Here is a 20,017-nt window from a genome sequence, read left to right as displayed (position 1 = left end):
CTCTATGACTCAATTACCCATTGGCAGAAACAACTAGAAAAAATAAGTTGAGACACTTTTCTTACCTCAACTATACTATGCAGACAAACATGTTGAAGATGGTGCACTCAGACATTGTAGCAATAGAGACCAAGCCAATGTGTCTAAACCAATCTTCTTCATCTTCTGTCCGTTGTCTTCTTATGCTACCTTCTTATTTTGATGAAGCTTTGTGCTGTAAATCTATTCTTTCTCATACCTTCATTACTGGATTTGTTATGTGACTGTATTACAAAAATTAAACAGTCAGTACTGAACAGTAAAAGTCAATCTTCCACAAGCTCTACTGCACCCACTTCCTACCAAGACCAACTATATTTTGGCTTTGGAATGAAAGTAAGATCTTTTTAAAATGGGGGCTAGGAGGGAGAGGGGGTGTGGCAGGAACAGAGTCTCTCCCTTTTTCTTCCTTTTTTTTTTTTTTAATGAGCCTAAATGCCACTTGTGAAGATTAATACAAGAACAAAGAATTCAATTTACAAATGCAAACACGTTCAATTTTTTGCTCCAAGTGTCCATACCCATGCATGGCTGGGAATGACAAATGAACAATATAAGAGGCTTTTCAATTATACATAGCAGATAATCAAACACTGTCAATGGAAAATGTATTTAGTGAGAATAACAGGCAGGTAGGTATAAACTAGACTGAGAACAAAATGCAAGTCTTTGTTGATTTTCTGTCACACTAAACAAATGAAGCATTCAGTAAAAGCATGCTGTAGACTAATTAATAGTCAGAGAAAAAAAGCTAAAAATGCCTGAAGAAATATTTTTTTCTGTCAATTTCTACCAAAAACCTAAAGCAAAAGCTGAATAACATTGTCTTAACAGAGAAAAACAATAGACAAAGCTGTTATATTGATTATCTCTGTTCTTTACATGCCAAAAATTGTAAGTATGTTATTTCAGACAGTAATAATTTCACACTAAACAGAATATGAAAGTATATAAATAGCATTTTAAAAAATTACCTGATTCACAAAGGCATAAATGGAATGTAAGAAAAATTAGATGTCAAAAAAAAAAGTCCAAGTTAAAAGAAAGAGATGCAACAGTGGTCAATGCCTTTAGAGACCATCCAGATAAATTGTTTTTAAAAATCCATTTAGACAATGGTGGGTTTTTTATCAGGTAGCAATACGTAATGGTCATCAGAAAAAGTAAATTAAAAGATTTCAGCACTAACAGCACTTTCAGCTGTCTATCTTTTTGGGTTTAAGTGAAATAAAGACTACATGAGCTGTCTTTGCCATTCCAGTGAATACTCCTCCACCTAATCAGTCACTACACTAGGAGGTCATATTTTAAATTGCGTTATTCCACTCTCCAAAGTTGTTCCTCCCATTCAGCTTACTCTACTGTCATAGCTTCAAGAATAAAGATAAATCAGAATTTTATAGAACAAAAGGTAGTACACGTGGTCAGGTTAAGTGCAGCTACAAACCTAAGATTAAAAGGATGCTGTCTCAGTCCAACATGAAACCTCTGCACAAAACGAAACAAGGAAAATAAAAGGAGTTCTTTGACCTGCTTTTTCAAAGGATTACCCTTCTCCTCCCTGCTGCTCAGTACCAACAACAGACTTAGTGCTGCTCTTGCCCTCAGACAGTTCCACTGAGGACTCCAAGGCTCAAGCTTTTTCTGAGAGCGAGATAAGAAAGAAAAATTATAACAGCTGAAGCAATTCCTCAATCTCAAATCATCAGCTAGAGATTTCAACAAGTGGACAAATTATTTTACTGTCCTGAAAGTGTATTTTCATAATATTTATCCCTGTCATTACACTTACTCTTTTCCATATTTTTATTTGTTAACTTTAATTAATGTAAAAGGCATTGATGTTTCTTCTCCTATCTAAAGAGGAAACACAAAGATATAAAACTTTATGTAGACTTTCAGATTTCTTCAGAAATTTTTTTTAAATGAGAAATAAAAAGTCAAATATAATGTTAAATTTCAAATCAAGAAACTTCTCATGTTGCATTTTATTTCTCTATACAAATTATTTTGAAGTTTATGAGGGTTTTTTTAAATTAACTGCACCAACTAAAAATAAAATTTCTGCCCATTAATAGCAAACTAGAAGACATAGTCAAGAGATTATCACTTTATATGAAACTTCATTTTGTTGTCTTTAATGTGATGCATGTTTTGCAATTAAGCAATAAAACACAGCCTCCCTATCAGGCAGTGAATGATAAAAGAAACAAGCAATCCTGAGGAAGACTTCCGATCAAAACTACCTGACCTGTGCCACAGTCTGCCATTACAAATGCTTATCATAAATAAGGATAGAAAGAGGAGAGGGAAGTTCTCCTGCCTTGTAGGAGGTTCTGGAAGAGGAGAATACTGAGTCCTAGATACTTCCTTTCTAAGGTATTTGCTTCTCCTGAACTTTGAAAGACTAGACCTGTTAAAAAATTAAATTGTATCTATCTTGAAGGCTGTATTGGTTTTAAGTTCATATAATACTGAATATCTCTAGTTTTTTACCATATTTACAGATACTTCTTAAAAAGTATAATGATCCCAATCTACATGCAAATGTTGTCATTTATCTAAGTGTAAAGTAAAATTAATGATATGTTTATTTTTTAAAGGCAATTGTGTCAATTAAACTAGCTTTCACTGAAAACTACATCAAGAGCAATTATATAGTTGGCAGTACTGCAAAAGCAAAATTAGTGAGAAAAAGCAAAAAGAAGTTAAGGAATTTAAATAAATGGGAGACAATCATGAAAATAAAGTTCTTCATACAAACAAATTTATAAACTGAAAAGCCTGTTGTTATGCACCACAATTCTTGCCTTTTGAAAGTGAAAATAATTAAATATTAATTTTGATAGTGGATAATCATGCAGAAAATACTTAACAAATGTACCCTCTAGGTTTTCTTTTGTTAGAATGTCCCCCAAAAGCTCCATAAAGGGGAAAAGAGGAGAAAGCAAACAGTAATTAGGAAAGACAAAAAGGAGAATTATCCTAGACAGTCAATGACTCTTAATAAAATATATATTCCTTTTAACTGTTCTTGTTCTCATTTTTGAAGAAATTAATGTACTTTTTAAAAGATTACTAAATTTTCCTGACATGACTTTCTGATTGAAATTACTGAACATCTACAGAAAATAATTTGGTCCCCTTGAACACCAGTATTTGAGAAGTATCTGACCACTGCACTACGTGCATGAAAACCATCTCGCACAGCAAAAGCAATGCCAGATTTTCCTTTTTAAAACCTTTCTAATCTTTCACATTGAATAGCAATATTATACCCAAAACACTTGTAACAGTACAATATAAAAATAGAAAATCCAAGTATTTAAAAATAAGTGTTAACATTTAAGTAGACCATGAAACTGCAGTTAACCCTTACATGTACTGAGTCTAATACACTCCTTGACTATATTGTTGGTTTAAACAAAGTTTAACAGACAATTTCCTTTAGAAAAATTGAAGAGGGCAAAAAAAAATACTTTTGCAAGAATTTGCATTAATACACATGTAAGGCCTCTGAAATGAAAAGCCGAAAGTGCACTCTTGTGACATTTGGGCTGACACCAGAAACTGACTGCTCATAACCTCAGAGGAAGGTAAGAGGATCAGAAAACTAGGTTTCCATTTTAAAGAAATCCGGAGGAGACCATAGTCACATAGCCAACCTTATCTCCCCCAACCTTATTTTACTACTCCCTCCAGCCTGCCTTGGTGAAGGGGTCATGCCACCACTACCCACTCCCCCTCAGGCTGCTGGTTCATGACTTGCCCTTTCCACACATCATTAAACAAGGGCACACCAGCTGGGAAGGCTCCAGCTCTTCTTTTCCTCTCACTCCAATACACTAGATACAACAACACAGTGCAAGAAAATAACAGCAGTAGCTTTGCTGTTACTGCAAGTATTTACTAATGAATAAATCAAGATTCCCTGGGTGTGGGGCTGTAAGCATACATTTATGCTCAACAGTGTTCAGCTGTGAAGTGCTGGGAACCAAGCACGATGTGATGGCTGGAGACAGAGGTACACCAGCATGGTATCTTGGGCTGCTCTATCTAACCCAGATTCGTCAAAAAAAATTCTCTACTGGCATTTTAATACCAGATTTTATCATCACACTTGCTGTATTTCAGTGTGCAAGATAAAACACGCTAACATCTGAAAAAGTTGGCTGAATCCTTCTTGGAGCTTTGTTAGACCATATGGCACTGCCTCAGAGATGAGTTTATTACCAGTCTACCCCCAGAAATTCCCTAAAACTTAATTTTTTTTTCACACTACAAGTCACCAAAAAATGATGAGTATTTTTGTGCAAATACTGGATTATTAGTAATAATTTTGCAAATATTTACATATTTTTTATTTACCAGACAATCACGATTAGTCTGTCTTCTGCTTAAGAAAAACCTCTTCTCCTGTTAATGTTTCCTTAAGCCATTTGTCTCTAGAAGATTATTATTTGCTTTCTGATGATAGAGTAGCCTAACAGTTGCCTTTTATGCAAAGCTCCAAGTTTGCACAGCATGCTGAGAATGGCATGAAATGAAAAAGGACCTAACAGATCTGCTCTTAAGCAAGAATCAAATGGCAGGCTAAATCCATGCTTCCTTTTTTTGCTAAAGGTCATGGCTACAGAATCTGAGACTTTGCTAAGTATTTAATATTGATAATCAACTACAGTTGATGCATTCCCTGTCTACTAGATGGAAAAAAATGTATACTGTGGAAATAGTATCTGTGTTTCTCTTGGCCTGAGGCCCCAGTTTTCACTCACACTTCTTCTAGTCAACTTTACCAATCATGTCTCCTTCTTGAAAGCCTGGACTATTTATAGAGCTTTTTACTGCTACAATTTCTAGATCTCTTTGTCTCTTCACATGTTGTGAAAATACTGTTTATTTCCTGCTGTGCTCTTGGGAAATGAAACACAGTGGGATGAAAACTTATGCAATACAACTATTAGATTGGCCATACTTGTTTAAGCATGGAACTGGTAAAATCACTGTAAGAAGTTTGTCAAGTGATAAGGTCATTCTCTAATTACTTTGCATTTTTCATCTTTCAAACTAGAATTATCTACTGATTTAATGGATCTTTAAATAGAAACACTATATTTTATGCAGTGCGATAACAGGGATTCGTTTTTTATTTATGACACGCAATTCTAGCTGTTTTTTCATTGTAATTCATTATAGTACATCTGTTTTTACATAGTGATATTAAAAAAAAATCAAATAACTCTTAGCCTGTCTCTGACATGTCCGTTCATATTTACACACCTCTCCTTCACAAAACAGAAAACGCAAACATTAACATTAGAAAAACCACCTGACACAATAAAGCATGAGTACCCTTGAAGCTGGCACTCAAGAGCTAGGACCATAACCAGGTACATTTGAAAGAGTTTTTTTAAATGTTGGACAATGCAAGTGAAAACAAATGGTAAAAAAATGTCCTGCACTCTTGTGACATCAGTTGTCTTGACTTTGTCCTATTCTTCCACGACCCATTTGTGTATCACAATGGCACTCAGCAGGTCCAACTTCTCTAAAGAAAAGGAATTTAAAAGCAAAGATGAAACCTGTGTGCAACTCAGGACAGAAAGAGTGAGACAGTTCTTTCCTCCTTGGCAATCTGAAGGATGCTCAAAGATAATGAATATATTTTACATTTTATGAACTTTTTTTTATTTTTCAGGTCCCCTCCCTTCGAATGTGTTGCTAAGCCTTTGTTTCTCTAATAATTAAGTTCCAGAGATCCAAATGACTCTCACTAGAGCTGTCAAACTGCTTATTGAAGAGGGCTTGTGTTTTTACCAGTCCTTCTGCACACAGATGAATTCAATCCTTGGTTCTTGAGCCTGAATTCACCCTTTCTGTAGTAGAGTTGAACTTTCCTTTGGTTCCCTCGAAGCAAACAAATTTTATCAGTTTATACAGTTAAGAATATAATTCTGCTTTTGGGCATTGCTATTTAATTGCTAATTAATAGATCCAACTGTGAATTCTTTCCCTAAGGTAACTCACTTATGCTGTTCCCTCCTATTTGTTTCAGTAGTAGGGCCTACCAGCTCTTTATAGAATATTGTTAAAGCTCAGTACATATTTTTACCTTCATGACCTGAATTACAGTTCTCTGTAATTATCACTTAAACTTATTCAGACTAATACAGTTGAACTTTTGGAGCTCTCCCTACCTCGTTAACTTTTCAGTTCAGCCACCAGTTGGGTCTTTAGTAGAGGTGTTAGATTGAAAAACAAACACAGTGACAGTCATCTTAATGGGCAATGAACATCATATGACATCTCAGCTATCTACCTGACTATTTAAATACTATTTATAACATGGATTATGGTCCTTTTGTGAATAGTCTCCTTGATTTACAGGCTCCTCCTGCCAAATATTAGGAGGGGAGGTTATAAAGATCAGGAGTGGCTGAAAGGGTAATCCATTTGAAGCAAAATATTTTTCCTTTGACTGGGCATATTTTGTTTTTCTTTCTTATGAATGTTTCAAGAGACAGCAGATGATTTATTTTAAAGTGACCCTAATTCAAGGTTATGCCAATGAAACAAATGTCGTTCTCTTTGATTTAGATGTTCCAATCTTTCCCTTACGCAAAGACTATGCTGGTTTCATTTGCTTTATAAATAATCTTTCTCTCAGAGTTACCAGCAAACTGACTCACACATTATTTCTCTAGCAGGTAAGTGGAGGTTTACTAAATATATCTAATGTCAGAAAGCCTCCTTGGATAAATTAGTGAAAAATGCAATGTTATTTGTGAAACAAAGTGCCATATTTCTAACGTTCTCTAAAATCTTTCATCTTAAGTTCTTCTTTAAAGCAAAATTTTGGCAGAGGTTTTATACCTCTTGTATGAAGCTTGAGTAACATTTTTTACTTTACCACCTGAAGAAATTAATTTATACAGAAGGTTCTACTGAAATGTTTCTTATCTTTTGTACACTGCTTTTCCTTCTTCATCTGTTTTTTTTCACTGCATCAGCCAGAGGCCACACATCCCTCAGAAACCTTTTAACTGGTCATCAATGAGTCTTCTTCTGGATCTGGACTGGGAATTATCTAAGGAGGGCTACTGCTGTCAGGTATAGTTTTGTTGCTTTCAGTCTGCTCAGGGAGACCAAAGACTCACTTACTCAAGTGTAAACATCGAATAATTCCATTGATCTACCTGATAGTTATAGATTTCTCAGTAGACTGTGTGCTTTGATGCATTCTAATTGCCAATACTTGGAGATAGTTAATCCACAGCAGAGGAAGGCAGTGGACAGCAGCAGTCTCTGCCTTGAAGCAGATAACCACAAGGAAAATTGGGGCACAGTAAATGCCTATAATTTACACATGTTGTTGTAGATGCCTGAATTAATATTAATCCTCCGATTTTCCTCGTTACTTTTTTCAGACCAGAAGCAGAAGCCAAATTTCACCACATGCACACACACACACACCCCCATATATGCATGTAATTCTGTGGTACTTGTGCAGAAGCAGAAATACCTGTTCTACCACAGCATCATTGCCATGGGGGCTCCATATGTTAATGCATGGAAAAGACAAGCTAGAATGACCTAATTTAGGGTCTCTTCATAAACCTCCCACTCCTCTCCAGAGGTGGCTTTGGGTGACAGCACACCTTTTTCAATGAGATTGTATCATCTTCTACCTATAACAGAAACCGTTCTAGCACTGAACGCAGACATGCAACCAGCGTAAAGTTTTATGTGGCCACTACTCCAAATGCAAGCAGATTTTTATGGGCTTGCAAAATTCAGGTTTGAATCTTTCCCCTTTTGCTTTTCTATTCATTCTCCTTCTCAGACATATGGGATGAAGATGGGTCTGAAAAAACATATCTCAGAGGTATTTTCTTGACCCTGCTCAGCCCACACATTTCCCAGAGAAAATAACCATCTATTGAATTCATTTTTTAATCATTGTCTTTTCACTATTTTTACTTTTTAGCATAAAGATATATAAATTTACTTGTTCAGTAGCAAGATAAAAAGCACAATGGCACTTTTAAGTAATTCTCAGGAAAGAAGATACTTTATCTTTTATGCATGTTTTTTTCAATAAGACATACCTGGGTTTACAAGATAATGTGCTTAAATGCTATAAATCCATATTCTTGTTTTCTGTCATTTAAAAATATTAAATATTATTCTAATGGTACAATCTACTTTGACTATTATTTTGTTTGCAACTACTGAAGCAAACACAGCCAGAGAAAAGATGAATGGGTCCTAAAGGAGTACTGCTTTCTTAGAGCAGAAACACAGAACTTCTTTTTCAAGAAATGGTTAATGCTTTTGTGTAAAAGAGATTTCCTTGATACTTGTTGATAACATTTCTGTGATGGCATTATTACTGGCAAACAATGATTTACTGGAAAGAGTAAGAACAGAGCGGTGGCCTCCAGAAATGTCACTTGAAGGCCTCTTTATTTTTACAGTGAGCCAAAGAGCTATTTGTCCTGTATTCAAATTCAATATAATTTTTCATTCCTTGTAGAAAGTTACAGCTATATATAGACTTAAAATTAATTTATTCTCAAACAAATAAGAAAGAATAGTGTAATAAAAGCAGACTACAAAGTCTAGGGCACAGTAACTAATATTTCAAAGAAACATGAATCATCCCATTACAATCTTAATAAAGAAACATATATTTGTAACTTGTCACTAAGTCACTCTAGTGGCTTGAGACTCATCTACTAGGGTGAAGGGTGTTAGCAAAGGGTATAAGTGCATCACTTCCAAAGCAATTACTTGCATCAGGCACAGCAAGGTTTGTTTGGTTTTTTTTTTTTTTAGATAGAGTATGTTGTTCAAAATTGCAATAGACTAATAATTATATTTCTTAGTGTATCACAATAATTATATTTCTTAATGTATCACAACTTTTCAAAGCAACACTAGCTTTATGGAGAGCGAAAGAAAAAAACAACTCTCATGATCACTTATACTGTCCAGCAGCAAAGATGGGAAATCTTCACTGAATTTCATTCTCTTCCCTGATAGCTGTGTATTAAATGACTTGAAAAAGTTCCCCATCTGCAGGGCACAACGTGCTGCCTGCGCTGGGGAAAAGACCCCTCTGAAGCATAACTACTGGATAAGGAAGCAAAACACCAGTCAGGAGTACATTAGTTCATTTACAACCCTCAATTTTCTACAGATAATTTTCTCAATTATCTCTCTGTTGATCTCTCACATTCAAAAAATTGTCTACATGCTTGATATGAAAAGGATTATTTCACTAATGACTTTGTGAGTATTCTGTGTTTATGCTTCATGACAAAACAAGTGCCTTTATATAACCTCCAACACTATATGCAGTTTTTTTAGTTCCAGGTACTTGAGATAACAGCACAGCTTACAGTCGCAGCAATTGTATGTGAAAAATTATACTGCTACAAGGAGTTAATCAGTTAGAAAACATTTCCTGACTTTTCAGCTTTAAGTTCTTTTTCTTTCTGTCATTTTAATAGTTCTTGACATTTCATTCATAAACACCCTAAATAATTCCTTTTCCCCTCTGCTACTGCAAAGATTTTTTTTTAGTATATTGAGAACTCAGACTATCTTTTCTTAATCATTTTTACTTTTCTTGCTTTCAGTACCTTTGCTGAAGTACCCAGGGATATGCATGTTTTTAATGAAGCTACACTCTTACCATACAGAGGAGAGTAATCCTGGCCAGTTACTTTCTACATAGCTTAGATACTTTATTTTATTTTCTACTATTGGCATCAAAATCACGACATATACCTAACCTCAAATGCAAATAAGGAAATCTTTCCTGATCGTGGCATTTTTCATTAATGAACACATAATTGTGTTATTTCAATGCTGATCTTAAGGGGAAAAGTAAAAGAAGTATTCATATGAAGTCAACCAAACTTTTAAATTTTCTTCAGCTGTAATCTTTGCAAGACCTCCAGTCTGTCCACTGTATGATTTGGTCAGAAAATTCTTACAGTTTTCAAACTTGGGAAAAACATACTAAATTGAATTCTCAATCAACATATACACTCATATCTTACCTTTAGAATTTCGGTAATTCTAAATTAGGCTTCTAATTCTAAATTAGAAGCCTAATTTCACTCTAGAAATGCTGTTTATAGGGAAACCACAGTTCTAATCATATGAGTAATATTTTGCTAGCAATTAGCCCAATTGATATATGTATAGGTTTATAGACAACAATATTTTTTTTGTAATTAGCTTGTGTATGTATACTCTTCCCTTTTTTGTCTCTGCTCTTTTCTTCAGAAAGTACCGTCTCTATAAGTGTAAAGCTATTTCTAAGAAAGTAGAAGACATTGAAATCATACAGGATGTATATTCATTATTCTGATGCAGTAAATCTCCAAGATACATGGCAGAGAACACGCTTGTACAAAAAGCATTTATTTACGTCTGGTGACAGTACATGAACTTGAGTTTAGGCAACAACATGTTTAATATAATGTCCACACGTGAGGTATCAGAATAACTGTAATCAGTCATTAACACCTGGCTAACCCTAGAACACTAGAGGGAGATCAAAGCAAAAGAATAAATTATCTAATCCATTATGGATACTAATTGCAGTTGTTCATAAAATTTCAAAATATGATATGATAAAACAACACCAGGTATCATAGTATCTTAATTTGTCCTAACAGTTCTCACATACCCTTATTTAATATTGTTTTACCTAGACTGTAATTTTAAAGAATAAACATTTTTTTAAAATACTTAGAAGGAAAAATATTAGATCAAAACTACAATTACTGTATTCTGTATTAAATTAGTTTTTCACATGAACAATATTTACTTTGATGAAAAGATACAGGTTCTGGCATCTGAAAAATGAAACATAAGCAAAGAGTCCAACTACCTTACTGTTCTCTGACTACATGGTACTTTTTTCTAGCATGTACCTACAACAGTAAGCAGGGGAAACTCAAGTTTCTGAAAGACCTTCCTTGGAAAGAGATCTTTCTGTTACACCTAAACGCCAGTGACTGAAACTGTTCACATTCAGAAGAGGATGGAAATTAATGCTGTTGCTCTTTTGCCATTCACAGCTGCTGTTTCATTCAGTGTCTGCTGAACAAAGTTTGTGAAATATATTTTTTTTAGTTTTGCATGAGAAAAAATTATCAAATGGACACTTTTTTTGCCCTCTCAGTTCCTGATGAGAAACACCAATACTTTCAGCAGGATTCCCAAAGGAAATTTTGGGAAAGTTTCCTAAGAGGAAGGATTTGGTTAATCGGACTTCATAGAGGAGGAACCCTGGCATCCGAGTTTCACTAGCAAGGAACTACTCATGCTGGTGTTTGTACATAGATTGTTATGCTGCTAGGGATGTCTGAGCTGGATAGAAATAGCACGGTCTTGGCACTGGTAGAAACATAGTTTTTGGCATAATGCTCACAAAGTTAGAGTTAGTTTACCCTGAGCAAACTGGTAGGTGTGGTAGCTTGCAGGCACGCCAGTTCAGTGTGCTGCAGCCCCTGCACCAGTCAGCCCCACCAGCATACCCCATTTTCAGGGTACACCCTGGCGTAAGGAGAAAATATGATACATACACATAATAATTGCCATAGCTGTTTAGGGAAGAAAAGGTTTGGAAGGCTCCAGGGAGATAACAGGAGATAACCTGAAAGAAGTGCAGGTAGAAAGGGAGAGCAGGAAATTTGCCTTTCAGCACAGTGAGTTGCTCAGGTGGCTCAGAGCTTGCTGTGAAACCGTAACCTCTCATGAAGTTACCAGTCAGCTCTCCTCCAGAAAGAAAAAAAAAAAAGAATGTTCATAAATTGCTTCAAAAAGGAAGAATGTTTATACACTATGGAAAAACTGTGCTTCCACTAAATTTTAGCAACTTTCTTGGATGCTTCCTGCATTATTTGGGTCTGTTTAATAAATGATGAGAGATTTAAAATCAAGGTATCTGAGGAAACTCTTCCCTTCAAGAGTTTAACAACTGAAGCTGAGGATGTTTCATTTATAATCCGCTACCGTTCCTCAAGCAGAAAGGTTTCTGTTCAGGTTTTTTTATACAGGCCAGGTTGAGGTACCTTAAGCACAGTCAACCTAGAATTCAGTGAGATAGTTTAAGTACTCTGAGATAGCCAGTGACTCTCACTTTAATTATGGCCAGAAAAGCTACAGGAGGTAGAGAAGCTAACAGGACCCTTAGCAGTCTATATATTGTAGAATAATTCTTCTTACACAGTTACTTTTAACAACTGTAAAGCACTATACAGTGTGCAGGACAAGGCAGAATCGGGCTCTGTGTGGTTTTTTCACTTATTTTCTTGTTCAGAGCTAAGCCCAGCTGGTAGACAAAAAGAAATGCCCATTAGCAAGCGTAAGGATCCTCCTGTCCTCATAGCTCACCTGCCTATAAAAGGTCCAGTCGCCTTTATCCCCTTGAAAGCCATTGCCTGCCTACTGAAGAAAACAGAAAAAAAGGGGGAAAAAAAGTTGTTATTTCGCTTTTTTAACAGCTTCTTAAAAATTAAACCTCCATATCCGTATTTTTGAGAAGCTTGTTTTCTTCTTAAATGCCTGGTACACCTGGAAAAGCTGAAAACAAGAGAAAAGGTAATTGTCCGTAGTTTTTTTTCAAATGTATCTTGATAAAAAAAATTGTAACATTTTGGCTTGGTTTGACTGAAAAAAATACATAGTTCCCATCCATGGAACTTTGGCTGGCATTTTCAAAGAAGGTCATCCTAAGCAGCACCAGGCAGCATAGCCAGTTCTACTAGGACCAAGTTTTAGAAGGGGAACCAGGTACCCCAATGATAGAGGTACTTTTATTTAAAACAGTGAGAGTTTATACACTGGATAGCTTTGGAGGTTAAATGCTAGAGATAATGACATCAGAGGCAAGTGCTAATATATTGGAGAGTTTAGGATTGAGAAAAAGTCGTGGTATTTCAAGTGACAAATAAACACCTCTGCATATACTGAATGGATTGTGAAACACGCTGTATATACTGTGTTTGATACACAAACCACTTATTCTGTTTCATTCCTAATGAATTACATTTTTCAAAACATTTATATGCATAGAACAGAGAATTATTACCTTTAGTGGTTCTGGAAAGAAATCATTGCGTCTACGTAATTGTCTAGTTATCTCAGCTTTTTTGTGCGGTCCAAAATCTGAAGACACTCCTCTGTACCCTTTCTAGTTTTATTTACTGCCAGCTATCTAAAGAACAAGTACACCTTGGGGTCTCTCTGATAAAGGGCTATATAGTTTGCTATTAAAAAAATAAGAGATGCAAAAAAATACCTGGGATTTTATATAGTATTTAGGGTATATAATTTCTTTGTCTTATCATTATAGCTTGCAACTGAAATTACTTTTATTACTAGTACAGCTGACTAGGTCAGTTTATTTAACATTTTGGGATTGAGGGGAAGTGTGTTGTTTATTTATTTAATGAATAAGTTTTCATCCAATTAAAAAAAAAATCAAGTGCAGACCTATTATTCCCAGACCTTTCAGATGCTAATTCATTGCATTTCTACCATAGAAAAAATTGTATTTTAGTTATCAGTAGGCACTGGGCAGACAGGAGACAGTTGTGCTTTCTGTCCAAGATTGATCCTGAGGAGTACTGGGAGCTCCCAGCATCCACAGATGCATTCTCAGCCTTGTACCAGGAGAAGTACCACTGCTGACTCTTAGCTGTGTAATATAAACCAGTGCAAACGTGCTTTCCAAGTGACAAGAGTGTTTTAAAGAGTCACACTGTAATCATGGTGATGAATACAATTGATAGCTAGTTTGACTTTGATTTGTTTCCTAGGTTTGTACAATATTGTCAGTACAATTTCTGGTCCTGGCTTCCATTTTCCCAGTTTGCTGCTTTGTCTTGCTTAAGATAACTACAAACTGAATAGAAATTGTTGGTAATATTACAAATTTATGCATTTTTAGTAACTTCACTGTTGCCATCAGCTCATTGCTCATTATACCTGCTCAGGAGACTGCCTCTTTCCAGATAAAAAGTATTTCTGAGTATCCAATGTTACTGACCTGATGATTTCTGCCCCAGGACATGATGTTAACATGAAAAATGACAGGTAGAGGTTTTTGCATTTTTTTGCTATATAGCTGCATTTGCAAATGTGTTTCAGATGTAAAGGTCTTCTGTTATCATTTGTTGCTTTTTGAGTGTTTTACATTTCTTGCTAGTCAGAAAAACTTATTCCTAGACCTTAAATGAGACCTTAAATGAAATTAGGTTGATGGAAACCTAATAAAACAGTGTGCAATATGCTGAAATGAGACTCTCTGAAACAAGAATGTCTTTTTCTGGCTTTCTATTGTTTGGAAACAACATTAAGTGATGTAATTATTCAGTTTACTGTGAATGCACTAAAGTCCTTATAAGTTTTCTCTTCCTCCCAAATGTTGTACTTACTAAAGTGTCACTGTAAAATTATAAGCAGCAGATGTGATATATCATGCCATTCATAATATTATATGTTTTCAGTGAAGGAAGCTTCATGTTTTTCAGGCAGATTATTTCAGCAATATGACTCTGTCAAGAGAGAAGCATTATGAAAAAAGTTCTGAGAAAGCAGTGACATAAACATATTTTTGCTGACTGATTCCCTGTTTAAATCCAATTGAAATGAGGTTTTGTCTGAAGTGTCTGTGTTGTCTTTCTGTAGAGAGTGAAAATTGTTAAACAGATTGCTAGATTACAAATCATAAAACTTAACTGTGACAGCAGCTCTAGGTGAGAATAGGAAAAACATATCATTACAAAGACATTATTAAGTCTCTTATTCTTGTTAGTAACTCCTTCCTTCACATACTGACAGGTGCTGACCTAATTTTCTTTGGAATGGTCATGCATGCTGCAGTGCAATACAGTTCACTTATGCCACTACACAGCCTGTGTTTTCACATATGTGTGGGTACTCTCCTGAATACTTTCCTTAAGTGAGCTTTTTTCAGTCAAATTCATGAAGGCAGGTGGTCCAAATCTCAGCATTCTATACCACAAGTAGCACCTTACTGGAAATCTCAGCAGATGACATTAGCAAACACAACTTAGAAACCTGTTTTCCACAGAAAAGACACCAAATACATCCATCTCCATTAGGGCTAATCTCATCCAGATAGCAGTTCAGCTGCCCTGGTAACAGATATTGACACTTGCAGACAGTATTGTTTACATGCAAAATAATTAAAATTTTGACTTCTCCCTTTGGAATAGTAACAGTGTATTATGGTATTCAACAACCCTGACGATGAACAAATGTCCAAAGGAATTTTAAGACTTATTGGTATGAAAGTGTCAAACAAACCTGTTTTAAACTTGAAAACAGAGGGAGAATCATTGAGTAATTTAGGTTGGAAAAAACCTTTAAGATCACCAAGTTCAGGTGTTAGCCCAGCACTGCCAAGTCCTCCACTAAACCATGCCCCCAAGTGCCACATCTACACATCATTTCAATACCTCATGGGATGGTGACTCAACCACTACTCTGGGCAGCTTGTTCCAATGCCTGACAATCCTTTCAGTGAAAATATATCAGTTTTTTAAAGAAGGGGGTTTTCCAAATAGCAACTGCATGTGTGTTTTGCAAGACGGGCTATAAAAATGACAGGAAAAAATGTGTCTTATAATTTATGGGTCATATCTGAGCTAAATTAATATTGTATCTATTTAAACATTAATGAAAAAAGTTAAAAGCCTATTCTTTTTGAAAGATTCCTGTATGCTTTGAGGTAGTTTAGATCAGGATCATTATGGAGAAAGGAAAATATCATCTTGATGCTGAAATAAATATTCGGTCTAATAGATGGTTGTAAAATACAGAAAAGAAAAGATTGTCCTTTGGATCTTAGAAATATTTTCATGAAATTTAATGAAATTACAGTTTCAATATAAATTAAAAGGAAACCTCTCACTGCTATCTAACATGCCTCTAAAAACATCGATATTTACAAATGTTCACATCTAAATTAAGGGTACTTCATTGCACCATCAACAGTGTGGTGGTAAACATGTTCCTGTTCTGGACAACAGTTTATCTTGGCATTGGTCTTATTTGTGCCTATTAAACTGCAAATCATGTGAGAAATGCCAGACTTTCTCAAAGAAAACAGCTGGGCCACTAGAGATTGCCAAACTCTTGCAGTCTGTCAGATTAGTTCAGTAAATGTGGTATGCCCATTGGTAAAGAAAACTATACCTATTTTTTAAAATTACTTTGAAGCTAAGAGATAATTTACACTTTGATTTTCTCTAGGGTTCAGTGAAGCCTTGAACAGGTCTTATTTTATCTAATCCAATTGTGCCTCTCTTTAGTGATGATATATGTGTTTTCCATCACAGTAGGTGATATTTCAAATGTCTATTTTTGCCTTTTCTGTATGGTAAATTTCTTCTTGGTATTTATGTTTCTACATGTTTTATTGTAGGAGAAATTCCAAATCTTTCAGTTAAGTCTTAAAATTGCTTCACATGAAGGAGGAAACCTTGATCAAAAGAAGAATGGTCTGACTCACAGGTCAGCTTCAGAATAAAGCCAAACCTAAAAAACAGTGATCCAGAACCTTTCCACGACCAGAAGAGATGAGCACTGAGAGGCCTTTCAACTTAATCAAACACCCAGGGCAGACAAACATTCCTTCCCTTGAAAATATAAGTGATTTTTCCTTAAATGTCACTGACTGCATCCAGGTTGTGGTGCCAGAGGAAGTTTTTTTCACTGTTGCTGCTGCTGGGATACTGGAAAATCTGCTTATCCTTATTGCTGTTGTTAGAAATAAGAACTTGCATTTGCCCATGTACTTTTTCATTTGCAGTTTAGCCATTTCAGACATGTTAGGTAGCTTGTACAAAACTCTGGAGAACATCTTTATCATCTTGTGCAAAATGGGATACCTGACACGTCATGGGGACTTTGAGAAAAAACTGGATGATGCCATGGATTCCATGTTCATTCTGTCTTTACTGGGATCTATTTTCAGCTTGTTGGCTATTGCAGCAGATCGATACATCACTATCTTCTATGCTTTGCGGTACCATAATATCATGACACTGAGAAGGGCCTTGGTTATCCTGGCAGTCATTTGGACGTTCTGTGCTGGCAGTAGCATTGCCATTGCCCTCTTCTCCTATGAAGCTGCAACAGTCATTCCCTTCACTATCCTGTTCCCTCTAATGATGTTTTTTATACTGTGCCTCTATGTCCATATGTTCCTCCTGGCTCGATCTCACGCTAAAATGATTGCCTCACTGCCCACCAGCACAGCCCACCAGAGAACTAACATGAAAGGAGCAATTACATTGACTATTTTTCTTGGAGTTTTCCTTTGCTGTTGGGCCCCCTTTGTTCTTCACATTCTCTTAGCAAGGTTTTGCCCACATAACCCTTACTGTGCTTGCTACATGTCCATTTTCCATGTGAATGGAACACTCATAATGTGCAATGCGATCATTGACCCTATGATTTTTGCATTTCGAAGCCCAGAATTGAGGAGTACATTTAAGAAGATGTTCTACTGTTCCAGATCAAACTGGAACTGGAACTGGTAAACACTTAGTGAAAAATTAAGATTATAGAAGCACCTGTGGAGTGCTGTGCAACATCTGTTTGCGGAGTCAAAAATACCAACAAGTATGCCGACAGTAATACTTTGCATATTGCAGTGTATTACCAGTGACTTTTCAGAAGACGACCAAAGAATACATAAAAACCAACTACGCTTACAAATCTTTTTCAAGTAGACCTCCAGAGATATTACTAAGCTAATTCTGTTGACAATGTTCATGAAAGTTAAAAAAAAAAAAATACAGTCTTAACTATCTTTTGTCATTTCAGGAAAACTCAAATTAAATCTTCTGCATCCAGTGTTACATTACCACAGAAATGAGCCAACTCACTCTATATCAGTAATTTCAATTCAAGGTGTATACTACTTTAAAATTCTGTTGTTTAAATTGCAGTGAAATGAATATTTATTTCTAAACTGCGCATTTTTATAAAAGTCTATGATTAAGCGGAAAATATGGATTTTGCTGAAAGAGTGAGCTCATGACTCTTCTTTATCATCTAGTCTCCTTAAAATCATGCAATTAGTGACCTCTAAGTTTCAAAACAATTTTCGGAGTTAAGTCCAAGGGAAAAGGATATTTTGGACTGAATTCTCCAAATGTAAATGATAATGCAACTATATGATAAAATGTTAACGTCATAACATCAAAACATAGAGAAATAATCATTAAAGAAAACACTATACATTTAGCCCTGCAATGGGGAGCATCCAAGACAGATTTATATCAAAATCCAAAATTCAGCAGTAAAACATAACATTGAAATTCTATTTAAAGTCCTTTGCTAAGGACTCATTCTCTTGTGGAGACTCTGGCAGTTAGGTCTGAGAAGGGTATCCACAGGAAAGCTGGGGGTGAACAAGGTCATGGCTACAGCAGACCTCAGATGGTGCCACCTGCTACTGCTCTCTTCTGCCACACCAGAATGTGGCAGCACAGGGTAGTCATCAGACAAGTGTGGTTTGGTCTGGAGGAAACAGGTCACCTTGGACCCGGCTGCCTTCAGTCCTCATCTGACTACCCTCAGCTACACAAAAGTCTCAGAAGCTGGCTGGTTTTAATCACCTTTTGCAACATTCCCAGGCCCAGGGCAAAGACAAGGAGTAGTGGTCACTCACAGGCCCTGGAGCCAGAGCCCATCTCCCATCACTATATTGCCATCTCTTTGCTTTGCAACAAGGACCTGGGCTTCTACCTGACCAAACAAAATCCATCCTACAAGCACACCTCTGATCGCACTCCTCTTGGCCCTACTTCAGTGGCACAGCAAACTGTCCTCCAGTAACCCAACATCTGCCCACTCCTTCCCTGACTGTCCCACTGTCTTTCCCAGCACCATCACCAAGCCTCCAGCCACCATTTATCTGCAAAACACAGAGCAGTCGTGGTTATGCAAGTTAGGGCCCAGCAAGATTTTTTTTCCATCTCCACAAGGCGCCAACACTTGGGCAGAAAATTTTTTACAGGTTTTATTCCACATTGTTTTCTTTGACTTAAAAGTATTTCTACAGTTACTCATGCTGGATCTCCTACTGCCATGAGATCCAAGCACTGTCCGGAACTGGTTCCCACTAGAAATTAACTACCTGTTCTTTGTAGCCTACCTGGTCTAATCTGTGCCTACAGTCAGATCAACACCTCGGAGCATTTGTTCCTGTCATGATGCCTGAGCAACACCTAAATCTTTGTGATTATGTCTGTAAATTGATGATAGACACTTGATGACTGTTACTGTTAGAGTCTGTCTCTAATGCCCAGACAACCAGCAAGACTGGGAAAAAACTGCAAGGTAGCCAGGTTGCAAATGATAAGAACTGCCTGTTGTTCTCCATTTTTGTCTTAGAAACAACAGAATTTGCCGTTTTTACTGGGTAAATTTGTAAGAAAGATAGATCTTCTCTGCATCTGCAATACAGCTGAAATCTGTGTCTACAATATTAGATCTCAAGATGAAACCAAGGATTATGGTAAGAGTCAATATAAAATACAAAAGACACATATAAACCTTTTTCTTCAGGTTGCACTGGTTATGATTAAATGAAGCATTCTCTTGAAAATATTTCCTTTCTGGAGACAAACAGTCAGGAAGAGCACAAAATATTCTTGTATAAAAAAACTTCTAGAAAGATTTTATTTTTTCAGTCTGCCTACATTTGTTGCATGCCAGCAGATGGGTAAATCTCCATACATTATCTCCTAATTGACTAAATTTGACTTGCATTTTAGTTGTTCTGCAGTGTCCAAGCAAGTCTCTCTGTCTCACATACTAATATCTTCATATATTTCCCTATGTTGCTCTTTGAACAGGTTCTTTAAGCTATGATTTGTGAACCTTTAATCATATTGTGCTGAAGTTATTATTG

At 36.0% G+C, this 20,017-nt stretch overlaps 1 protein-coding gene across 2 annotated transcripts; it reads left to right on the top strand.

Annotated features, from left to right (window-relative positions):
- Window positions 1-7,106: 7,106 nt before the first annotated feature.
- On the top strand, window positions 7,107-17,824 carry MC2R (melanocortin 2 receptor). Of its 2 annotated transcripts, none has more exons than XM_039387094.1 (2): window positions 7,107-7,149; window positions 16,517-17,824. In XM_039387094.1, exon 2 carries the CDS (start codon window positions 16,671-16,673, stop codon window positions 17,634-17,636), a length of 966 nt encoding a protein of 321 aa, XP_039243028.1. In that variant the 5' UTR covers window positions 7,107-7,149; window positions 16,517-16,670; the 3' UTR covers window positions 17,637-17,824. The 2 variants fall into 2 exon arrangements, with proteins under 2 accessions (XP_039243028.1, XP_027598759.1); XM_027742958.2 differs by lacking the exon at window positions 7,107-7,149 and adding an exon at window positions 9,285-9,333.
- The last annotated feature ends 2,193 nt before the right edge of the window (window positions 17,825-20,017 follow it).

Source organism: Pipra filicauda, unplaced genomic scaffold, assembly GCF_003945595.2.
Source record: "Pipra filicauda isolate LSUMZ 115617 unplaced genomic scaffold, ASM394559v2 scaffold52_size3558583_pilon, whole genome shotgun sequence".
Lineage (NCBI taxonomy): Eukaryota > Metazoa > Chordata > Aves > Passeriformes > Pipridae > Pipra > Pipra filicauda.
The sequence above is the reverse complement of the archived record's forward strand: the minus strand, read 5'-3'. Positions and strand labels throughout refer to the sequence as shown.

Coding starts and splice junctions, on each gene's coding strand:
- MC2R (XM_039387094.1), top strand. CDS start 16,671: ATGAGCACTGAGAGGCCTTTCAACTTAATCAAACACCCAGGGCAGACA.